The 21,626-nt window shown below is 41.8% G+C and overlaps 1 protein-coding gene across 1 annotated transcript; it reads left to right on the forward strand.

The window, feature by feature from the left end:
* The first annotated feature begins 1,212 nt into the window (after positions 1 to 1,212).
* Positions 1,213 to 20,275, forward strand: CREG2 (cellular repressor of E1A stimulated genes 2). Its single transcript, XM_027894809.1, has 4 exons — positions 1,213 to 1,620; positions 3,562 to 3,731; positions 15,117 to 15,230; positions 16,649 to 20,275. Exons 1-4 carry the CDS (start codon positions 1,222 to 1,224, stop codon positions 16,794 to 16,796), a joined length of 831 nt encoding a protein of 276 aa, XP_027750610.1. The 5' UTR covers positions 1,213 to 1,221; the 3' UTR covers positions 16,797 to 20,275.
* The last annotated feature ends 1,351 nt before the right edge of the window (positions 20,276 to 21,626 follow it).

A 21,626-nucleotide genomic window follows, 5' to 3' on the forward strand; every position in this document is an offset into this window, starting at 1 on the left:
TTACAGCATATGCAGACAGGCCCATGTGCTAAAGGAAAAGGTAATCATGTATTCTGCAGATAAGATTAAGAGTTTGCTGCCAAAATTACATACTCTCGGGAAGTATCTTCAGTCAGAAAAATTCATTTGGGCTTTAAGACCCATTATGCCCATTTCCACTATCCTTCAGATTTTTATGGTGAAGAAAAAAACCCAAAACAACAGAATAGGGCATCTAGGAAAAATATAAGCTAAAATATAAGCTAAAAATACTCAATATTTTCCAGTCAACATTCATTTATAAGAATTTAGATTCTAGATAAGATATACAACATGTTCTCATGGTACAAGTAAGCAGAAGTTGTGTCAGTTCAACAGCAATATGTTCTTCACAGCTGTGAGATGTACCTGAGAACCTTCAGACAGGCAAAGGCTCCTGTGAGATTCATTGCTTCCTGTCCCCTATTGAGCCTGTGCTCCTTAAATAATTTGTAGGAATGCAATGAGAGTTTACAAGCATATGTTTCAAAGAATTACAAGTCTGCATTACCATATTGAAGGGGTTTACTGCCAAGAACAGAAAACAAGCTGGATGAAAAAGTGCCTTTACTAAATCGAGCCACTAATATCAACTCAAATATACATCCAGATCTTTGCCTAATTAAAACCTCACCTAGGAAACATATCATTTAATAGCAACTCCATACCTATGTATCAAAATGCATCCTGCAAACACCAAATTAGTGCTGCCTGCCATCTTGGACTTGGGGTCTTGCTGTTACTTAACCTCAAATGAAGCTTTTCCTGCAAAGGGAATATTGATATGAATATTCTCATTCTCTGTTTTCTGATAAACGGAGAGGTCACACTGCCTCTGCCCAGACAGCTCCATCTGTCCATCCGGGTTTTGCGGTGCATGTAGAGAACTCATTTTCGTGAGATACCTGCTAGGCTGTGCACCTGACCCAGGTGCCCCGCAAACGGAAGGTAACCCCGCACAGAGCCCCCCGAGGGGCCCCCACACGCTGCGGGCGGGTGTCCCACGGGGGTCCCGGGCAGGTGCGGGCAGCGGGTCCCGCATCGCACGGGGATGGGGAGGGGGCAGTACGGCGAGGCACGACGAACCACCCGACCGGCCGGGGGCTGCTGCGAACAGTCGGCACCGGGGAGGGGGCGGTGCGGGACGGGCGGTGGCCGCGGGAGGGCGCGGCGGGCGCGGCGCGGCGGGAGCTGCCGCAGAAGATGTCGGCGGGGCGGCGGTGGCCGTGGTGGCTGCTGCCGGCGCTGCTGTGGGGCGGCGCGGCGGGGTACGTGGTGGTCAGCTCGGTGTCGTGGCCGCTGCCCGAGGCGGGGGCGGCGGCGGACGAGCTGCACAGCTCCTCCACCGAGGAGGCGCTGCCCGCGCTGCTGGAGGAGGCGGGCGGCCTCTGGAAGCAGAGCTACCCGGCCTCGGCGTACCGGGAGGATGCGGCGCTGGGCTCCGGGCCGGCGGCGAGGCGGCCGGGGCCGGCGGCCGCCCCCTCCAGGATGTTCTCCTACCGGCGAGAGGGCGGCGGGGCGGCGGGACGTGCCGGCACCGCCCGCCTCCTCGCCCGCCACAACACCTGGGGCTTCGTGGCGACGCGGGCCGCCCGAGGAAAGGTACGGTGCCCACGGTGCCCACGCCACGCGGTTCCCGCCGGGCGAGCGCAGCCCCCGCGGCCGCGCTGTCCCGCCGCCCGCAGCGCCCGCGTCGCGGAGGGAACAGCGGAAAGTCTTTCTGGAAGAGAAATCGTGCTTGGAGCGCAGCGAGGGAGGAGGCACGCTAAAATTTGCACCAGAGGGGCACCAAATAAACGAGAATCTCTAGGCCGGAAAGCAGAGCAGCAGGAGAGGGCCTGTTTCAGGAGAAGGAGGAGACCCTACTGGGCTGCCCCAAAATCTGTCCAGCCATCCAGCTTAAAGGACGATATCTCTGTCAGGAGCCTTAAAACAAAATAGTCGGGCTGCATCGGAGGGTCGGGGTCATTATTCTTTCCAGCTTTAAAACATTTCCCTTTTTAAAGAGGAAGGTTGGGATGATACAGACACAGCATCCAGTATCACTCAGACAAAAGGGGGGGAGGGAAGAAATTAAAAAAAAAAAAAAAAAAAAGACATCCATAACTTTCTGTTGAAAGTATTCACATATTAATTAATTTACAATTTCAAAAATAGACAAAGTTAGAAGCACATAAATCTTCAGAAGGCTTGGCAAAATTGGTGGCAGTTTATGTTATTCTGAAATACAAAGTAACAGGTTGAAAACAAGATACCAATAAGTAAATATATACATGGTCACGAGAGACCTGTTATTCTACATCAGCTCGCTGGAAATCCTATTAAATAGTATGATCTTAACTCTTCTGGTTTATGCTCTTGCCAGAAACCCTCAGTGGAATTACAGACATAATGTAGTCAGCAGTTAGCTGCCTCTAGTTACAACACAGAAGTAATACAGAAAAATATAATTCATAATAAAATTTGAAATTCATGGGGTGGTGGTTGCTGCTCTGAATGCTAAGCTATGCTGCCTGTGATCCCAATTCTTTTTGAGAATCCAGTGTAACATTAACCTTGCGTGACAGACTGAGCATTTTAAGCAATGGGAACATGTCCTGCAATATTACTTACAGCTATTTTTTTTTCATTGTAACTCTTAATAATAAAGAAGTATCTTTAGCTTCTAAGTTATGTAGCATCATTAAAGCATTACTTCTAAGGAATGCCAACAAAGACTATTTATAAGAACTATAAGCATTAAAAGTTTAAAGGCATATAAAGATTAAAAATTAGAAAGCATGCAATCCATGTAACAACAATATCCAGGGTTTTCTTATTAACTATTAATATTTAATTTGATTTTACTGTAAAAGATTTACCACTTACATTGAATTAATATATTTACTGATAATTTTATTATTTAACATCATGAGGAAAGAAACATCTGAAGACATGAAAAAAACCACAGTAACTCATTATGTATTTGTCATTGCTATTTAGAATGGCATGAAAAGCAAAGTAGGACTATAAATCATTATAGAAAATATTAATGGGTGTCACTACAGGGCAAGGACATTTTTGCAGGTGTTACATCCACTGTGTATACACAGGTCAGTGTATGGGAGAAAACTTTTTGAAAACTTGGCTCTTTGGCATCCCTCCTCTGCCATGGGAGGAGGTTTTACTCTGGCTGGCTTGGTGGCTGGGATCCCTCCAGACCTGATGTTCCTGCCCAGGAAGTTGAGCTGATGTCCAGTTTGACTTGAAACAGTTCTCGCTAAAAAGCTTTTTTCTCTATCTTGACAAACCAATGCAATGACATTGTAAGTCAAAGCCAAAAGGGCAGGCAAAATTAGTGTAAAAAGCAGGCTGAATCAAGGCTTAATTAGACTCGTTACCCTTTTGGGTTTGAGGAAAGGTATCATGCTGTCTCATGATGACAACAGAGAGTGGGAGCAATGGGGCTGGCTGTCCTCTCTGCTAGAGCCCTTGAGGGAATGCCCCCCATTGTAAACCCTCTGTGTGCAAAGATGTAACCAGTCGCTTATTTGGATTTTGCAGATCCAAGGTATGCCCTATGGGAATTGTTTACTTCTCAGCGATGGTCCGGTCAATAACAGCACTGGAATCCCCTTCTTTTACGTGACACGGAAGGATAACACTGTGACAGATCTCCTGAAGAATCCCGTGGCTTCTCTGACCCTGCCAGAAACAGATGGAAATTTCTGCAGGTAACAGTTTTATCTGCCTGCGACCACCTTCAGTGAGAACAGAGACCTCAGAACAAAATGCTGGGTCCTGACCTTCAATGTCTTGCTTTTATTTTTGGCTCTCACCATCAGGTACATGTTCCTTCCTAGGTTAGTTGTGCAGTAAGTTGCCCTGGTAAAGCATAGTAGAGAAAAGCAGAGGTGTCACTGAAGTGTATTGTAGCATCAACAGCTAGAGTGGTTTTCAGCTTGCATATTAACATACCTAAATTTTAATCTCTACTTGGAGGTGCCTACATAAAATCTAGGTGTTCAAGATCCTATTCTAGTCTATAGTGATCTAGTCAATAAGATCCATGTAGTTTCAAAGGCTGTCCAATTCATGGTAAAGCAGGCACCATTGCTCTGCTGATTGCTTGATGGGGATCTAGCTCTCTGGGTTCTGTAAGGGGATCTCAGGCTATCCATTCAGAAGGTATACACTCAGGACTGTGACAGTCTAATTTCCACCTTTTCAGTGGATGTGATTGAATATCTTTTGCAATTTTTTTTTTTATACCCTATATATCATAAGCAGCCAGTAAATGACCCTACAAACAAAGGAAGCCAGGTCTTAGGTTTATCAATCAATCTACATCCAGTCCCAGGTTCTTCTCTCCAGAGATAGCAATGAATTGACTTCTTCCTAATCATATCAAAGAATCTTAGAATCACAAAGTGGTTTGTGTTAAAAGGGACCTTAAATGCCATCTAAGTCCAGCCACTCTACCATGGGAAGGGACACCTTCCACTAGATCAGGTTGCTCAAAACCCCATCCAGCCTGGCCTTGAACACTTCCAGGGATGGAGCATCCACAGCTTCTCTGTGCAACCTGTTCCAGTGTCCCACCACCTTCACAGTTAAGAATGTCTTTCTAACATCTAATCTAAACTTACGTTTTTTCTGTTTAAAGCCATTCCTCCTTGTCCTATCAGTACACACCCTTGTGAAAAACCCCTCTCCAGCTCTCTTGTCAGCTCCTTTAGGCACTGGAAGTCTGCTGTAAGATGTCCCTGGAGCCTTCTCTTCTCCAGGCTGAACAACCCAAACTTTCTCAGCCTGTTTTCACTGGAGAGGTGCTCCAGCTCTATGATCATCTTCGTGGACTCCTCTGGACTCACTCCATGTCTTTTTATATGTATAATGAATAACTTCAGCTCACCAAACCTTTACGTGTGTGAAATGTATGTATGTAACTCAAAGATGATTCAATTTTCCCCTCCATTCTTATCTCCTTGACAAAGACTTATCTCTACCATATGTCTATTTACAGTCAAACATGTGGCAAACTTGTCTGGGTCAGCCTTGTGTGAAGTGTTATTTAGAAAGGCCTCTTTAAGTGACAAGGTACATGACCCTGAAATTGTGTCAGACAGGACTCCGTTACCAAAGCCTGTCTTAACTGATCTGGAAAGTACAGGCTCCTTCAGAAAGAAATGGCACTAACAGTTTTTACCCCAACTTAAGGTCCTCTTCAGGGAAGAAGAGGTTTTATCTTAAGAACAGGTTTCCCCAGCTGGGGGTTGCCTTGTGTATCACCCCAGTTCTCAAGCCTGCTAGCTGAGAACAGCACTGGGTAAAGCAGTGAATGGCAAATATTAAACATTACTGTAACAGTTGTCTCCAGAATATGCTGTTTTCTGAAGACTTATATGGTGGAAGAATAAAATATTTCCTAGTCCTAAGCAGTACAGGTAATTTTAGGCTGACATCCTATTCCCAAGGCATAGAAATTATGGCTTCTTCTGACACTGTCCCATCACCACATTTCTTAAGGCAATTCAGCTTTGAATGCGTGAGGAGGTCAACAGACTGGTGAAGTTAATGGTTCTGCTTGTTCCTTAAATATCTCCTTTAATTATTTCATTAAATATTTTGGATTTATCATTAAAAAAATAAATACATCTGTTCTTTCATTACATGCTATTGGCATTTATCCTGCTTTCTAAGCTTTCTCATTCAGTCAAATAGTGAGCTGCATATCTAGACCAAGGGCTTAAAAAGGTATTTGAAGTCCTGTGTCCTACTACCCAATGTCCTATTTTCAGAGACTCAAGACTCATAGCAGCTTCCATCGATGATAAGTGGTGGTACTGAGCACTTCTGAAAACTACACACCCAGTTAGGCACTTAAGTGTGGCCTTTAATCCCTGACTTTAAACAGCCACACTTGAAAGTCTTTGTCTTTTATGGTTTAGCAACATCACTGCCCGATGTACCTGTTTGGGAAGTGCCAGTTCACCAGCAAAAGAGAAAGCTGCATGATTTATAGAAATATGAAATCCATATACATCACAAACCTTTGAGAATATTTATTCAGTGTCTTTTTGTTAAGTGACTATTAATTTTCAAACCACTGCCCTTTTGTTCAGTATGCCAGATATTTGCTGCCGTTTGTTTTGCAGCCAGGGCAATGTGGATTCTGTCACCTGGCTCTCTAGTCTCCTCTGCAGCCCGAGTCTGTGCTTTCTGGTGAGAAGAGCTCTCTGGGCACCACCAAGAAGCTAAATCTGGATTTCGAAGACAGCTGAGGCCAAACTAATTACCAGTGGTCACATCCCTACTCTCTCTCCCTCCTTACCACCAGTGACGTGCCACCCTGCCCCCCACCGGTTCTGGGCTTTGCCTCACCCTGAGTTGAAACATGAATCTGAAGAACATGGACCTGACAGCAAAAATAAGGTTTTCTACCGATCCTTCTTCCTTTCCTCCTTTGGCCACTGCTGCTCCTGGCCATGCAATCTCACCCCTTCCCTCCAGCTGGCCATATGGTGTGCCTATTTTAGCTCAATAACCCAGCAGAAAGCTCTTCTTTTTTTTTTCTGGATGAGATTTCTCCTGGCTTAGTGACTTGAATCAGGTCCCCAAGAGCCAGAGGAGAGCAAAGGAGAGGGGAAAGGAAAAGAAGGTGGAGGTAAATAGATATCCTCATTTTAACATGTAACCATACTCTAGATATTGAGCTTACTACTGAATTGAGTGCACAGATTCAGAGTTTGATCAGACCTCCTTGCATTATTTATTTTGTTCTTACAAAAACAAAACCAGTTTGGTTTTTATTATTTCTGGACTTCTCATCTGGAACAGATATTGTTTGGCATTAGTGCAAAGAACAAGCAGTATGACTCATGAAAAGTTGGGACATTTGTGATGTGCACTTTGTGGTTTTGATGCAAAAATGTGAGCAAGCTTTGAGGCTCTCTCACAGTCAGGAAGCATGTGGGCACTTCCCTTCCTTCCACCTGTAACTAGAGTCAGAAATTAATTTACATTTTAAACTATCAATCTGTGAGTGGTTTTTACGTTTAAAAGTAGCAATATCTAAAATTCCAGTCCTGCACACCATCCTACTGTTACCCCACAGAAAAGGCTTCTGCCACCAGCACAACAGTGAAGGAAACAACAAGTGTATCTGAGCACTGCTGCCAGTGTTTGGGGTGACCTGTCCTCAGCTTCAGGGTGCACTTGACCTGCTGAGATAGCCAGGCTGTGCCATGCAAACAGGCACACAGCATCCTTAGTCCAGAGCTTTATGCGGTGGCTCAGGTTTTGTATAGCAAAAGTCTTCTTTACTCACACTATATGAGAGGCAACACCTTTTACTCTGAGAGACCTCAGGTCAGTATTAAAATGGTATCTGTGAGGTTTTCTTTGCAAAGGAAGGTGTCATTCTTGTCAGATGTTCTCTTTGTCAAGTGCGTTATTTACTGTCTTGGTTTCAAAATAATTATGTAAAATATCTGAATGAATCATGCTATACGTGAGAAAGTTCATGTCCTTGTATGCCAGCAATGCATTTGTAGCTTGTTTTCATGTGGAACTTTATTAGGATTCCATTATTAATCCACTACGAGTTGCAAGAATGAAAATAAATGTGAAAGCTGGTCAGTGCCTGTAGTCAATGCTCCTGGGAGTATTTGGCACTCTCCTGAAAAATGCTTCTGACCTATTGAACGCAAAAGAAATCTCTGGCCTTTAGAAAGAAAACATAGCTGACATTTCAGTAGTCTTCTTCTATCTAATGAGTTTCAAGTGACTTGTGTACACCAATTTGATATTAAATTTATTTAGTAGCAAATTTCAATTGTTTTATTTTAGAACAGACTCAAGTTCCAAACCTTGACAATAAATATTTTCATTTTCAAGGATGTGAGGAATACAGACTGGCCTTTTTGGTGCTCCAGCCTTAATATTTAATCAGCTGGAGAGAAAATTTGAAAACCCTAAAGTAATAAGAGAAATAATATTTAATAATGAAAGAAAGAGAGCTGTGATGCATCTGACTAGCACTAATTGCAAGGCATTTTAGTGTTGCAGCTACAGTCTGGATTCCTCATCTCTGACCTAGAGACTGCCATTTCCCAGGAGATGGGCAGCCCCTCTCTGAGAAGACTCTCTGATGTCCAGGATAGAGACAGTATTTGTTAGCAACTACACTGCATCCTATCTGAAGGCTGATAAATGGATAATAGAGGCAAGAAAAATCAAATGGTTCAGGGATATAAATAGACTAAGTTGGTATGTCTATGCCACAGACAAGCTGAAAAGATTGAGTCCCATTCTTGCAGTTTTCAGTGGGAGCAAGACCGAGCCCGACATTAAAGAATAGAGCAGCTATTGTTCTAAACACATTTCCCAACACACAGGCTGCTCAGAGGATCCCTCTTTCCAAGAAGGCTTCTGGGTCTGCCTCATTACAGCTGCAGTCTGGAAAACAGGCAATTAATTTTAAACGTGTGCCGCTTCCTTGACATCAAGTTCAGCACATTCATAGGGACCCACTGCAGCTTTCTTAGAGAAGGAGCCATTACATGGCTTCTGTGAAGTGGCACAAGAGAAAAGCGGTGAGCTTTGGGGTCAGTCCACCATTGGTTTTCTTTTGCTATTAGTTTGAAGGATGGTTTTTCAAATTCGGATTCCCCTCCTTATTTATGACCTCCATCACAGGTGACTCCGTCAGGGCTTTTTTACCCACCATGTTCATCTGGTGCTTGAGGTAGCAGATCAGCACAATCAGGCAGATGTGTTCAGTGGATAAAAGCTGGCTCCTAAACTCTGTGAGGTTTCCTAAACTCTACATTGAAAATGTTGACAGGAGGTGCTGAGTAACCCGAGTGCTTCTGGATACCACCAGGCCTTGAGGAGAGAAGAGGAATTTGGTGGGATAACAGCATACACAAATATCTGACTTAAGTCTCTGGGCAATCCTGAGTGACAATAAGCCTGCCATGGGTTGCAGGCACGACCTTAGAGATGTGAGATGGCCACCCAACATATAACTACCCCTGGGTTTGTGGAGTCACTGCTTGTTAATGCATGGATTAATACAACAAATTTGGTACTGCACCTTCACACAAGGAGAAACGATGCATGCAGAAGACAAAGGCTGAATTGGGACATCCATCAGTTTTTGAGATCCACTTCCTGATTCAATGGCACTGACACATTCTAGTTCTGGTACTTATACTGGCCTTTTTTAGTCATATGCAAATAATTATGTCAGTAGCTGTTCCTGAAAAATCTGTATTTAAAAAAATCACAAAGATACCAAATTAGAAAGTCAAACATGAAACCTACTATCATCATGACCCAAGGCACACAATACAGCTCTAAATTACTATTTTTTTCCTGTATTCTTAAATAACCAATTTCCTAAAATCCCTCTCTAGTGAAGTAGTATATGTTCCTCTGACTGTTCACAAAAATAGTTGATACTATGATTCTTTTTTTTCTCTGTGAATTGTCTATGGTTAAACTAAAGTTTCCTGTCTGAAACATGGAGTTAAGCTGAAGAAATGAGCTGTTATTGTCCATGAAGACAGGCAATCAGACTGGCTTCACGTAACACTTAATTAAAACATTCTGGGAAGAATTATCTTCTAGAAAGAGTGAAATTATTTAAAACATGAAAACAGATATACCACGAATACAGGCTCACTTAGATACAGAATAGCCACTGTCTCAGTACTCTACAGCTCCCAAGCCTGACTTCAGATTCAGACCAGAAGACCTCTTCCAAAAGCAAAAATGTCCAGCTGTCTTTGCTAGCTCCCAAACATGGTTGATAAAGAAATTCCTGTCAAAATCAGAGCAGGGCGAAACTGCCCAGCCATATCCAGATGAAGGCCAGCAACAGCTTTTCAGATTATGAAATTGCTTTCAGCAGAGATTTTGTTTGACGTTCATGCCACACAGATTAGCAGCACCAATACATTCTTTCTGTCTCGGAGACTCTGGCACGTAGTGAATGGTGAGCAAACTAATTGTATGAGGAGGATAACTTACTTTTCAAACTTAATCACATCTATTAATCAAAATTATATGCACTTTACAGTAACTCTCTAAGAATATAGCATTCCCTTCCTTCTTTTCTGTAGATTTTAGAGGACAAATACCCATGATGCACTGTATATCCTAGAAAAGAACATGGCTTTTTCATCTTGTGCCCAGTTTGGGGCTATGTGAAGAGGAGCCCTGTGCAGGGTGTGACAGGATGCCTACCTTGCATCCGTGGGAGGGGACAGGGATGAGCTGTGTCAGCATCCAGTCCCCACCTCCTAATTACATGGTTTTGCACCACTGCTGTTGACTTTAGGAGAGGTTGGGATGTGTGGAGGCAGTCATTGCCCTTATGCCACACATGAGCTGTATGCTTCAAAGTAGAAAAAAAATGTAGGAAAACTGTTCTCTAGGGCTTTTTTCTTGGCTCTCTGTCTCTTATTTTCTGCAATAGGAGAAAGCTCTTTCCGAACTTCCATTCTACTTAAGAAGTAAAGGGATAATAGCAGTGCATTCTCACAGGGCAAGGAGAGCTGTGTTCAAGAGATATGAGAAGGATTTGTTTGTATATCGTGACAGGGAAGTGGAGGAGAATGATGTCAGCTGCTCTGTGGGAAAAGAAGTCCGGGAAAGAAGAAAAAAAGAGATGTTCCTCTCCATAGACCCCTGCTTCTGCCCCCAGATCCTGGAACAGTACTGAACATTTCTGGTACCAATTCCTTCTTGGGGACACCTGGCATTCCTTCCCAAGTGACTCCCAAACTCTTATTTTTCTTTTACTGCTGATCTGTGGCAGATGTGTGTCACCTCACTAACGGATTGCAGAGACTGAGAATGAAGATAATACTCAGGGATACCTTTGGTCAGAAACCAGGAGACAGAGAGGAGTCAGTCAAAGCAGACATCTCCACTGTGAAAGGGAGTCCTAACCAAGACCCAACATCATCACCTTATGTGCCAATATAACCAAAGCAGCTTGAACTATGGGTTTATCACATCTGAACTTGGATAGCTGTTGTATAAGAACCTTTTAATTAAATAAGAGATGCAAAGTGTAATAAACAATTTAATGAGTAGGTGGCACTCTTTACTCTGAACCACTCTTGAACCGTGACCCAAAAAGCATGGAAGTGTTACGTAGTAAAATAAATGGGACATGTTTGCTGGCAGTGCAATTCACACCATTGCATCTCTGTTGGGAAACATATTGCACTTGAATACAGACCTCTCAGTAAAGCTGGCTCCTTTGTTACTAAATGTGGCTCATGATGTCATCTCACATGCTTGGAAGAGAACTGGCTGGACTGGGTCAAACTCTGCATACCTGGTTTTCTCACTATAAGCAGAGAAACGGGAACAATGAATTCTTTCCACAAATCAGATGAATAATTAAGATGCTCCCTCTTAATGCACTGTCTTCTTAGAAAATGCCTAAACTGAATCTTCTTCCCTTTTAATCTGGCTTTCCTCATTTCCTGCAACGAAGTGTATGTATTCCGAATAAGCATGGAAAAATATGTTCCTCTACTGCTTGGTCTCCTTCCAGTTACCTTCTTTCTCTTCCCTTCAGTTCATATTTTATCCTCTCCAGGGAGACAGAGAACCTGATTCTGGTAAAGACAGGGCCTGAGAAACCACCTTGGGTTTCCTTAACAGAGTAACATTATCACCATCTCTGCCCCTGGCTCTGCCTCCCCCTCACCCCCAGCCAGCAGCACATAAATGTTATTTAAAGCTGCTCCTCCGCACCTACTTGTTCTTGTGCCAGCAAAGATAAAAGGAACCCAAGGACCGAGAGCTGAATGTGCATTTATACAGAAGGCAACAAGTGAGTAGTGAATGCATGAATAGACCTCTACAGATACAAGGGAGGAATATTTTACAAAAATATATCTATTTATCCCTGGTATCCTTTTATTATCTTTAGTACAAATATGAGATATATTCCTTATTTATTACTAGGAAGCAAATCCTGCATTTACATTGGTTGTGCTGGTAACAGCACTGGAAATTCAAGACCTGCTCACAACGTTTAGAAGTGGTAACTGTAAGTTTAGTGATTTTGGGTGGTTTAAGAAGTACGCAAGTAATCACACATCATTAGGGAAATACTATGCCAAAAAAAAAGATGCAGAAACAGATTTACTTCAGAATATGAAGAGTTCCTTTAAAAAAGAAAATACTAATGCTAATGTAAAGTTAGAATACAAGGTTCCTATTCTGAAACAGAAAACCTATGATAAGAGGCAGCCCTGAATGCAAAGCCAACAAAGTAATAATAGTGTGCTGGACTCAATTGTATCATTGTATCCTCCAAAATTTCACCTAACATAATCTCAGCAAAGAACTTTTTTGCCTCATTTCCCAGAAAAACAAACTGACCCTCCAGAATATTATTCCAATGTGCAAAATTCAGTTTGAATAACTTTTACTGTCAATATAGTGTTGTGTGTGTCAGTCAATGTAGCACTCTGGCTTACAACCCTGTACAGGAAACTGTTAACAGAAGAAAAAGCTGGGGGTAAAAAAAAATGTAAATCAAACCATTCCAGGTATGGTTCCATAGTGTGTGGGTTTCATTGTCAGCCAAATATGTGGAGAGCAGCTTCTTATGTAAATTGGGAAATAGTCACATCTGCCACTAATCCTATCAGGCAAAACTTTCTCAGCATAGGCAGGCAGGGTTCACTGCTTAACCACAGCGATGTCAGGTCTATTGCCTCCTCAAAATCAGTGAGCACACTTTCAGAAATAAACATGTACTTGCACAAAACCACCAAATAACTGTGATCTGAGAAGGTCAGATTGAAACCTCTCACTGCTCCTGATCACACCCAAAATGTATCACCTTGATCCAGTCTGTGAAATGCAGACATTCTTTAGTAGCAATCCTTTCGAATTCCTCTCTGAAAGTAATAACCACATCTTACCCAGGAGCTATGCAAAGAAAGACACTTTGCAAATATTCCTGCTTTTCCTTGCTCTTCAGTTGTTCTATGATACTGTTAGGCTGTAGAGGAAAATGGATCATATTTGCAGACAAAGTTATTTTTGCTAGTGAGAAGTTACTTCCTTCATCAATATATGCGTTAAATATATGTTGAATATATAAGCATATGCAGAGTGTTTGGATACAGTATTAAGATTAAGCACAAAAGATAACAATAGATCAAGAGATTGCCTCAAATGGACTTTAAGACTGCATTATCCAGGGCCAGCAGTTCCATGAGTGTGAATCTGCACTGCCCTGGCTGCTGGACACGCAGACCCTCAGCTGACACCCTGTATATGTGGGTCTTGGCTCCTCTCTCTTCAGCTGTATTTGCCTATGTTTGTTCACGTTTCGGTGGGTGAGTCTCATTGGACCATGTGTGCTGAATGGCCACACGACACCCAAAGCCTACACAAAAAAAACCCAAGGAGCTAGAGGTGTCCCTAGGGCATGGAGCTGTGTTCCTTAGGGACAGGGTGCTCTCAGGCCACTGAAAGCCAAATGTGAAATGACAACTTCAGCAGTCCGTGTGAGTTAGTACTGAGGATCTACAGAGCACCACGGTGATCACATAGACAAGTTCGTGTTCCAGATGCACACTGATAGAAATGAACCCAGTGCCAGGGTAGAGGATGCAGGTTTTCAGACACTCAGAACACCACTCATGTATTATTTCATAGCAATTTAAAAAAAAATTTACTAGAGAAAACTAGACCATTATACATTGATGTGAACAGAAAGTTTGAGCTTGACCTTTGGCCACTGCCCTTCCTCCCACACAGTAAACCTGGGAGAGGAAAAAGAGTACAAGTAGAGTTTGTCTGGAGGTTGTTAAGCTCAACACTCCCTTCAGACAAGTGCCACTCTAGACTGAACAGGATGCTGAAAAAAACATCCCAGAGATCATGTGACAGCAAATGGCCCTTTGGAGGTCAGACTACAGGTGGTGCCAAGTGCTCACTGGGCACAGCCGGGTATCAACCAGCCTCTTATTCTTCCTTGTGTATCTCCATTCATGGCCCTCTCTAGAAAAGCAGATACTTTATCCAGTGAACTACACAGTGTTTCCTAACCATCTGTGGAGAATCTGCAGGTGTTAAATTAGCTGCAGGAGGATGTCCATATGTTTCCTGCATGCACTAGACACACATTGAGAATTATAACCAAAAATGAAGCCATTGCAGATTGTACACAGTTAAGACAAAAGGGCTCAAGCCAAGATCTTTAAGTAAAATGGCACACAGATGAGATGCAATTTACTGTGATTTGCTGCTTCTGGCTAAACAAAGTGAAGAAGAAACATAGCCTTCATTTCCTAATGCAGTTTTTTGGGCTTACATGGGAGATGGTTCCCTGAGATGCTGAGCGGTCCCAAACTGCTGGCAATGGGACTTTGGGCTGCTCAGCACTCACCAGGATCAAGCCTTTGCAGTCATTGCATACAACATATTTTTGCAATTGGTCAATTTACTTATGATTTATATGCTTGTATTGTATATGTCAGAGTCAGCAATTGCCCTGCAGCTACTCATGGGAGTTATTTATTATTACAGTTTACAAAGAGCAAAAAAGCAACAGGTACCTTCTCTGTCTTGATCTGAAGGCAATTGGAGAATTTAACAGATCTTGTCTGTTTGGTGTAAAGCAGTTGAAAAATGGATAGAAAATGAAAAAGGATTGAGTTTCTAGGATAAGCACAAGGAGAAGACCTTACATTTTATGTACAAATACATGTACTCATACTTTTTTTTGTAGGCACAGGCACAGAGTAACCATCTCACAGTTCTCAGAATCCTGAATACAGGTCTGTACATTTGTCTGGGAAAACTGCCATTTTCGTACTTTTTACAAGCCAACATGTATTAATCCAGGTTTTGTGATCATAAATTAAGATTAAGCAAATATCTACACAGATCTATGTGCCAGGCAACTATTCCTTCAAGATCTCCCCCCTCCACCAAATGGTAGAGCTGGGTGTAGAAAAGACCTGCAAGGCTTACAGAGCTTTCTATATGTGAGCAGGAGTTCACATTTCTCCAAAACCCTTAAGGAAGAAATCAAGCTATTACTCATAAGCATTTTTCTCTGTGCGCAGAAAAAATGTAATTGATCCAGAGGATCCGAGGTGCGCCAGGCTGACTCTCATGGGACAGATGGTCATGGTGCCTCCGGAGGAAGTGGAATTTGCCAAGCAAGCAGTGTTTTCCAGGTCTGTATCTAACAGGCACACAGTAGAGTGCAACCCACAGGTTTGAGACAAATGTACAAATGTGGTACGGAAAATCTGAGAAGTAACAAGCCTGATCTTTGGGCCCACAAAGCATGTTGGCTCCTGTGTGGTTTGGAATAACAGACCTCCTTTTAACTCTTGAAGAAACAAAATATGGAAATGCAATTAGTTAGTGTTGGACTCTCATATGGCATGTAGTTTATAATCTGGGGGTTATGAAAATATTTCACCTGGTTGCAAGGAGACATTCCATAAATCCAGGGTGTATTTGTTATCTTCAATGATTCTACCCCACTTTAGGACAGGTAGTGCTCTTCAGCTGCGGCCTCCTACTCAGGGATGGAGCAGAGCTCTGCTGCCTTTGGGCTTACAAATATTTTCAGGGTGGAGCTTATGAGTTTTATTGCCTCTTCTGACATACCAGCTGCTTCAAAGCCACAGTACTTACAGAACAGTCTCCTTTGAAAGATGCAAGCACAACCAGAGGTGTACACACACCAAGAGGGTGTGCCCCCATGCCCTCCAGGGGGTCTTCAGAATTACAGGCACGAAAAGCCTGAACCTTAGCTAGGTCACACACCTCCCACATAGGCTGCCAGGGATAGTCCTCCAGGCGCACCTTGCCTGGTCAATCAAATACTGCTGGGAAAACTGGGATGAGTTGGGATCCAAAACAGCCCAGAGGCGATACTCTGTCTCTGACCTATGGGAAGGGGTTAGGGTGGAACTCTGTCAGTGGCCACAGACAGGTGGGGCCATCTTGGCACCAGAACCTTTTTTTACAAACTCTGTAGAAATTAGATCTCAATGTGTGCAACAGTCCACCAGCACCTCCACAGAGAATGCTCCACTGTCGGGGTGCAAAAGCCAGAACAACACGGTGAGGGCTGCTGGGCACACCCTATCTAGTGCCGGCAGCATCTGGAGCCACTTTCCAATGCCTCAGTCATAGGTGCTCAAAGGGACTGTAGGAGCTGTAGGAGCTGACAGAGAGTCCTCTACCTGCTACCCAGTTTTATTAGCTCCCACCACACCACAACTGCTGCCAAAGGTGTAGTATTTTCAGAACACTGTTTCCTTTGAACAGGCACAAGCACAAGCATGACACACATGCAGAGAGTCTCCTCTAACTGTTTTTTGCTTAGAGACCAAATAACATCTGCCTTTAGATATGGGGAAGGTGGTGTTTGCTGGCTGCTTGTGTTGCAGTTCTCTCCAGACTGGGGTGTGGAAGATCACAAACCTTACAGCAAGGAAGGGCCAAAAAGATGAATAGTGGTGGTTCTCGGATCTCAGGTTTCACTCTGGCTGAGCACACTAGGCTGAATTAAAAAGGAGACTATGCAGATGCTTTGGCACATCTTTTAATTTTTTTCCCCTTTTGTTTGTCTTTCCAGGCACCCCGTGGTAAGAAAGTGGCCTCGTAGCTATGAGTGGTTCTTCATGAAAATGAACATTGAGCACATCTGGCTTCAAAGCTGGTATGGAGAAAGTTCTGCCATTCCAGTAGAAGAGTACTTAAAAGCAGTTCCAAGTAAAGGGTGATTGAATGTGCTTTGAGATAGAAATCTCCTGAGTTTCCTTTCCAAACACTTTTAAAATTTCATGCTGGATGATTACTTTACAGTGATATTTCTTTTCTTTTCTCAAAAGGCTTCAAAATAGCCCAGTCTGACATAGAACAGAGTGAAAATAAATCAACACAGACTTTCAAATTATAAAGGAGTGGTGGATACTAGCCCTACCCTGCAATGTACAAACTTGTCATTTCAAGCAGGCAATGCGTCATCTTAAATGCTGTTTAAAAAATGCTTTGTATCTGTTTGTTTTGACTTCTATTGCTGTGCACCCACAGGGAAACTACAGTATGTGCTAAATATAATATTCTGATTTGCAGAAAAAGCAAATTGCCTACTCAGAACCCTCTATGCATTGTGGAGATATTACTGCTGCTTGGTCTCCTTTGGTTTGTAAGTACTCTAAGAGGAATTTAATAGCTGCAAATTTAGGTATTTAAGTTTTTAAAAAATGCTATGCTAAAGCCATCCTCTTTTGCTAACTTGTATTTTCTACATGTGCTTTTCCCTAATAAGATAATTTGTTATTTCACTTGGAAATTGTGTAGAACTTCTCCATTTTAGTAGAAAAAATGCAAGCAGTTCAAAGAACAGAGCTCCAACATAACTTGTCTCTCACTGACACAAAGCTGGTTAAACACATTAAGGGCCAAATCAAATTGGCCCCACAAGGATTATCTCAATACAAGTATAAACACTGTCATAAGAAGAATTTAAGTAAATGTTCCCAGCTAGCCTGTTCCTGTTGAGACAGGAAAAGTATTTTTAATAGCCTGTAGTCCCAATTTTTTTTGCCTCCCTTCTCCAGCTACTGCTTTATTTTTAACTCGTTTGTGCAACTGATTTTCTGTAAACCCTCACTAACTCACTGAGGGGTGGAGCAGCCCCTTAACTCTGTTTCCTCACCAAGATTTAAAGGGCTTGTTCATGCTTTTATTTTTTAAAGAATTTATTTTTTTAAAAAGATGTTAGGTATTTCAGGCCACAGAAAACTCATTTTCCTAGTGTGGAAAGTGCAAACTTTGTTGCAAACACATTATTAATAGGCATCTCATGTGATAATACCAAAAGAGTTAAAAGGTATTTTAATCACCTTCAGCCCTTTCTCTAGATGTCCTCCTGGAAAATTTATTCTGCAGTTCCTAAGGGTATCATAGAAAGTTCCCATGGCTAACCAGCCAAGTCACTACATAGTTTGAAAATGATACAATTGTTCTCTCTGTTACATATAAGAAAGAAATACATTGAGATGGGGTATCTGTGCCTGTGGAGAAGGTCTTGCAGCATCCCTGGGAGTGCACCTGAACTCTGGACATTAGCCCACACCACATCTGGGCTGGGGAGGAACCTGGGTGCCTGGGCAAGTGGCCCAAGCTTGTTCAGGTTAATCCCTGGGCAGAGCTCAGAGGCAGCTGTGTGAGCCACGATCAGCTGGAAGCCAATTAAGTGTAGCTGAGCTTATTTTGGTTCAGGCATAGAGAGAGGGAGTCATTCCCAGAGCAGTGCTGGGAACCATGCTTGTTTAACTACCAGAGGCCACTTAGCCCTTGGATAAGTTCAGGGCTCCACACATCACTGTCATTCCTGGTATTCTGTAAGAATCAAATGCAAAGGAAAGGGGGAAATGTTGTTTAGATACTCACTGAGCTTTTTTTCTTTTTTTCTCTTGTCTTATTGCCAGAGACTGTTGGCAGTGCAGATCTTTTGCAGAGGTAATTACACAAAAGGAGGAAGCATCCTGCCTCAATCTATTTCCTTCTTTTTTTTTTTTTTTCTTGGCAGATGAGTAGCATTTTCCCATTTGAGTTTGTCCCTGAATCTTGCACTGTGTAGTACTGAAGCAAAATGGCCCATCCTACACAGATGTAGAGAATACCATCAAGTGAAATCCTCCTTGATTCATATGATTTAGCCATGGAGATCTTTGTCCACTATGGATTTGATAACTTTGCCCATTAGGATTAATGGGACTTTTAAATCTGAGCTCAACAGGAAGAGTACTAAACCCTGTAAGGGAATTTCTGCAGGTGTAATATTTCTGTGAAACTATAATTACATGTTTCATTGTCCCAGTTCACTACTATTTCCAGAGCCTGAAATGCCTGTTCTGACCCCCACCCCTAAACACACACACACAAATCCAGAGTAAAAAGGTAATATTTTAAAAAGTTGAAGAAGAGAGGAAGAATTTTAGAAATGCTACTGTTACTACACTTTCAATTTCACTTACGTCTCCTGGCAACAGTAACGTAATCTTGTATCCTATTCATTAACATATTAACTTGTTTTGAAGCGGGAAGGGATTGTGTCAATGATGTCCAATAGAGCTTTAATGGTTCAAGAAGTTAGTGTATACTGAAAAAGGTTTTGAATTTACAACACCCTGCTTGCTATAGGCTGTCTCCCTAGATACACAGATTAATTGGAGTAACTTCTGTATTGTAAAGTGACACATTCATCAAGAAGTGTTTCTATACCTGCCATGAGGCTCTTGAGAGAAGCCCAAAACATGAAATGGTGATGGCATATAAAGTGACAAAAGGAGCTTCATGAAGAAATTCTGCCTTAAATCACCTGCTCTCATTTCATGCTTCCTTCACCCAAGGAATAGCTACCATAGAAGTCCTTGAAAGTCTGTAGAAATTTATCAAAAATATGACCTGCAGATTTTTAATGGAATTTTCCAGATCAAAACAAGGGGAAGCAATAGAAGTTTGCTTAACTGGGATTTACATTATTATTTATGTGCCAGTTCCAGTTTTTCTTTAAACTGACAAATGTCTCAAGTGATATTGGTCATCACATGGTAAGTGTTACTCGTGAAAGCTTTTAACCCAAAGAACTTGAAATATAATAACAAAATCATAGTTCCTTAAGACTGTAGAGTCTGATCTTGCTTCAGATCAAGTGAAAAATAAAAACAGCATTTATTTGTTGTGCTTTAATGATTAGATCAAACAAGCATTTTATAAAAGGTCTTGATAAGCTCTTATGAATTCATTAAACATTTCAACTAGCTGATGTGTAATTTCCATGTGTTCTCTATTTTAGTTATTTCTGTAGCTTCCCCAAAAAAGCTTGTTGTGCAACATGTTTAAAACTCTAACTGTGGTTTTGCAATATTTAAGTATTATATTTAGTCATTTCTGTATACTTGCTGAAAAAAGGAAAACAAAGTTGAAAAGTGGAGTTCTCACTTTTTGCTAATTTGTGCAAAAGTAATGCATGTACAGCATTTAAGTACAGCTAGTTTGAACTGCTGTTCTTATTTAACCAAAGAATGCTCTGTTTCTGATGGAATTTCATAACTTCAGTGGATAAAATGCAATTTGTCTCATTTCTGGACGTGTATGGTCATTTGCAATGTATTTTGATTTCTAAAAATATTGAAAGTTGTTAACAAAATGCCCATGGAGAAAAAATACAAATAAACCAAATTTAAAAGTAGAAACTGTATTAGAATATTTTTCAGTACATCATTAGCCACATTAACTGACCTTTTGCTAACAACCATTATGATTTCTGTCTGATCTGAACATCCACTTTTTTTTCCCCTGAGTTTTCTCGAACCGAGCTAATTTCTCTCGAAATATTTATGGGAACTGAGGCTCAGATCCGCATTTTCTCTAGTGAGAAAAGCCTAGCCAAGTACCTTTTATCATTTCTTCATCATCTCTTTACTGTGAGCTTTCACTGTGACAGTTAAATGTCACCTTTGAAGTTTACTCTACTTTTGTGCGTGTAGGCACTGAGCACTCACCTCTCGGGTGTGCATTAATGGTGTTTTGGAAGTTTCCTCAGTGCTATTTCTTCCCTTGCCAGCATTGCTCTTACAGGTTCTTGTTACAGCCTGTTCTCTGCCGTCCAGTTTCCACTGCCCATGTTTTCTCAAGCCAAGGATGACAATTTACCTTTTCATCTTGCTTTTCGGCGCCATCTCCTTCCAACAAAAGTCAAGCTCTCGTACTAAAATTCCCATTTAATATCCGATACAGGTTATAGAACAGAATAAAATAGAAGAGCAGCCTTTGTTAGAACAAAATAACAGCCAGTGTTACCTATTTACACCTTAAGTCTTTCTTTTGCCACTGGTTGAACTGCATTCACTCTGAGAACCATGACAACAGTTCCCTAACCTGTACAAATCATGGTCAACATCAGCTTCCTATTCCAGTAACTCATATTTTTAAAAGATCATTTCCTACAGCTGTTCTTTTCCTTTTTAATTACTCTTTTTATTTTTGTCCCATTTCCAGACTGAAGTCTGTTCTGATTATACCAAGTGTCTTTCACTTACTACAAAAAAAAAAAAAATCTAATTTGAACATTTTTGGAATCACTGAAGTACTGTTACTTTTTCTTTTTTTAATCACCTTTTTGCAAAATGCTGAATTTGTGCTTCTTCCAAATTGCCTGTTACTTGTAATGCTTCAATACAGCTCACCTTTTGCTTGCCTCTTCTCTGCTACCACCTCCACACACCCTCTCTCATCTAACATTCTGTTAGATTCTCCTCAGTTTCCTTATCTCTTTCCTCTATTTTTTCATTAACTTCAGTTTTACTGTGTTCTTCCTTCAACTTCCAACTTCTCCACAGCTCCTTCTACATTACTATGTCTGTTCAGTCTTGTCTGTCTTCTTGATTTTGCCACTTTAAACTTGTTTTCACAATGTTCAATGCCTTTGGAGAGAGTCCAAGTGTTATTTTGGTAGCATGCTAAAGAGTTGCTTTAAGGAATATATTGAAGGTGTTTGCTTGTTTGTTTAAACACTGACTCTGGAATAGAAATGGGAACAT

This window comes from Empidonax traillii, unplaced genomic scaffold, assembly GCF_003031625.1.
Source record: "Empidonax traillii isolate 1590-97213 ecotype Southwest subspecies unplaced genomic scaffold, ASM303162v1 scaffold443:size705114, whole genome shotgun sequence".
NCBI classification, from domain to species: domain Eukaryota; kingdom Metazoa; phylum Chordata; class Aves; order Passeriformes; family Tyrannidae; genus Empidonax; species Empidonax traillii.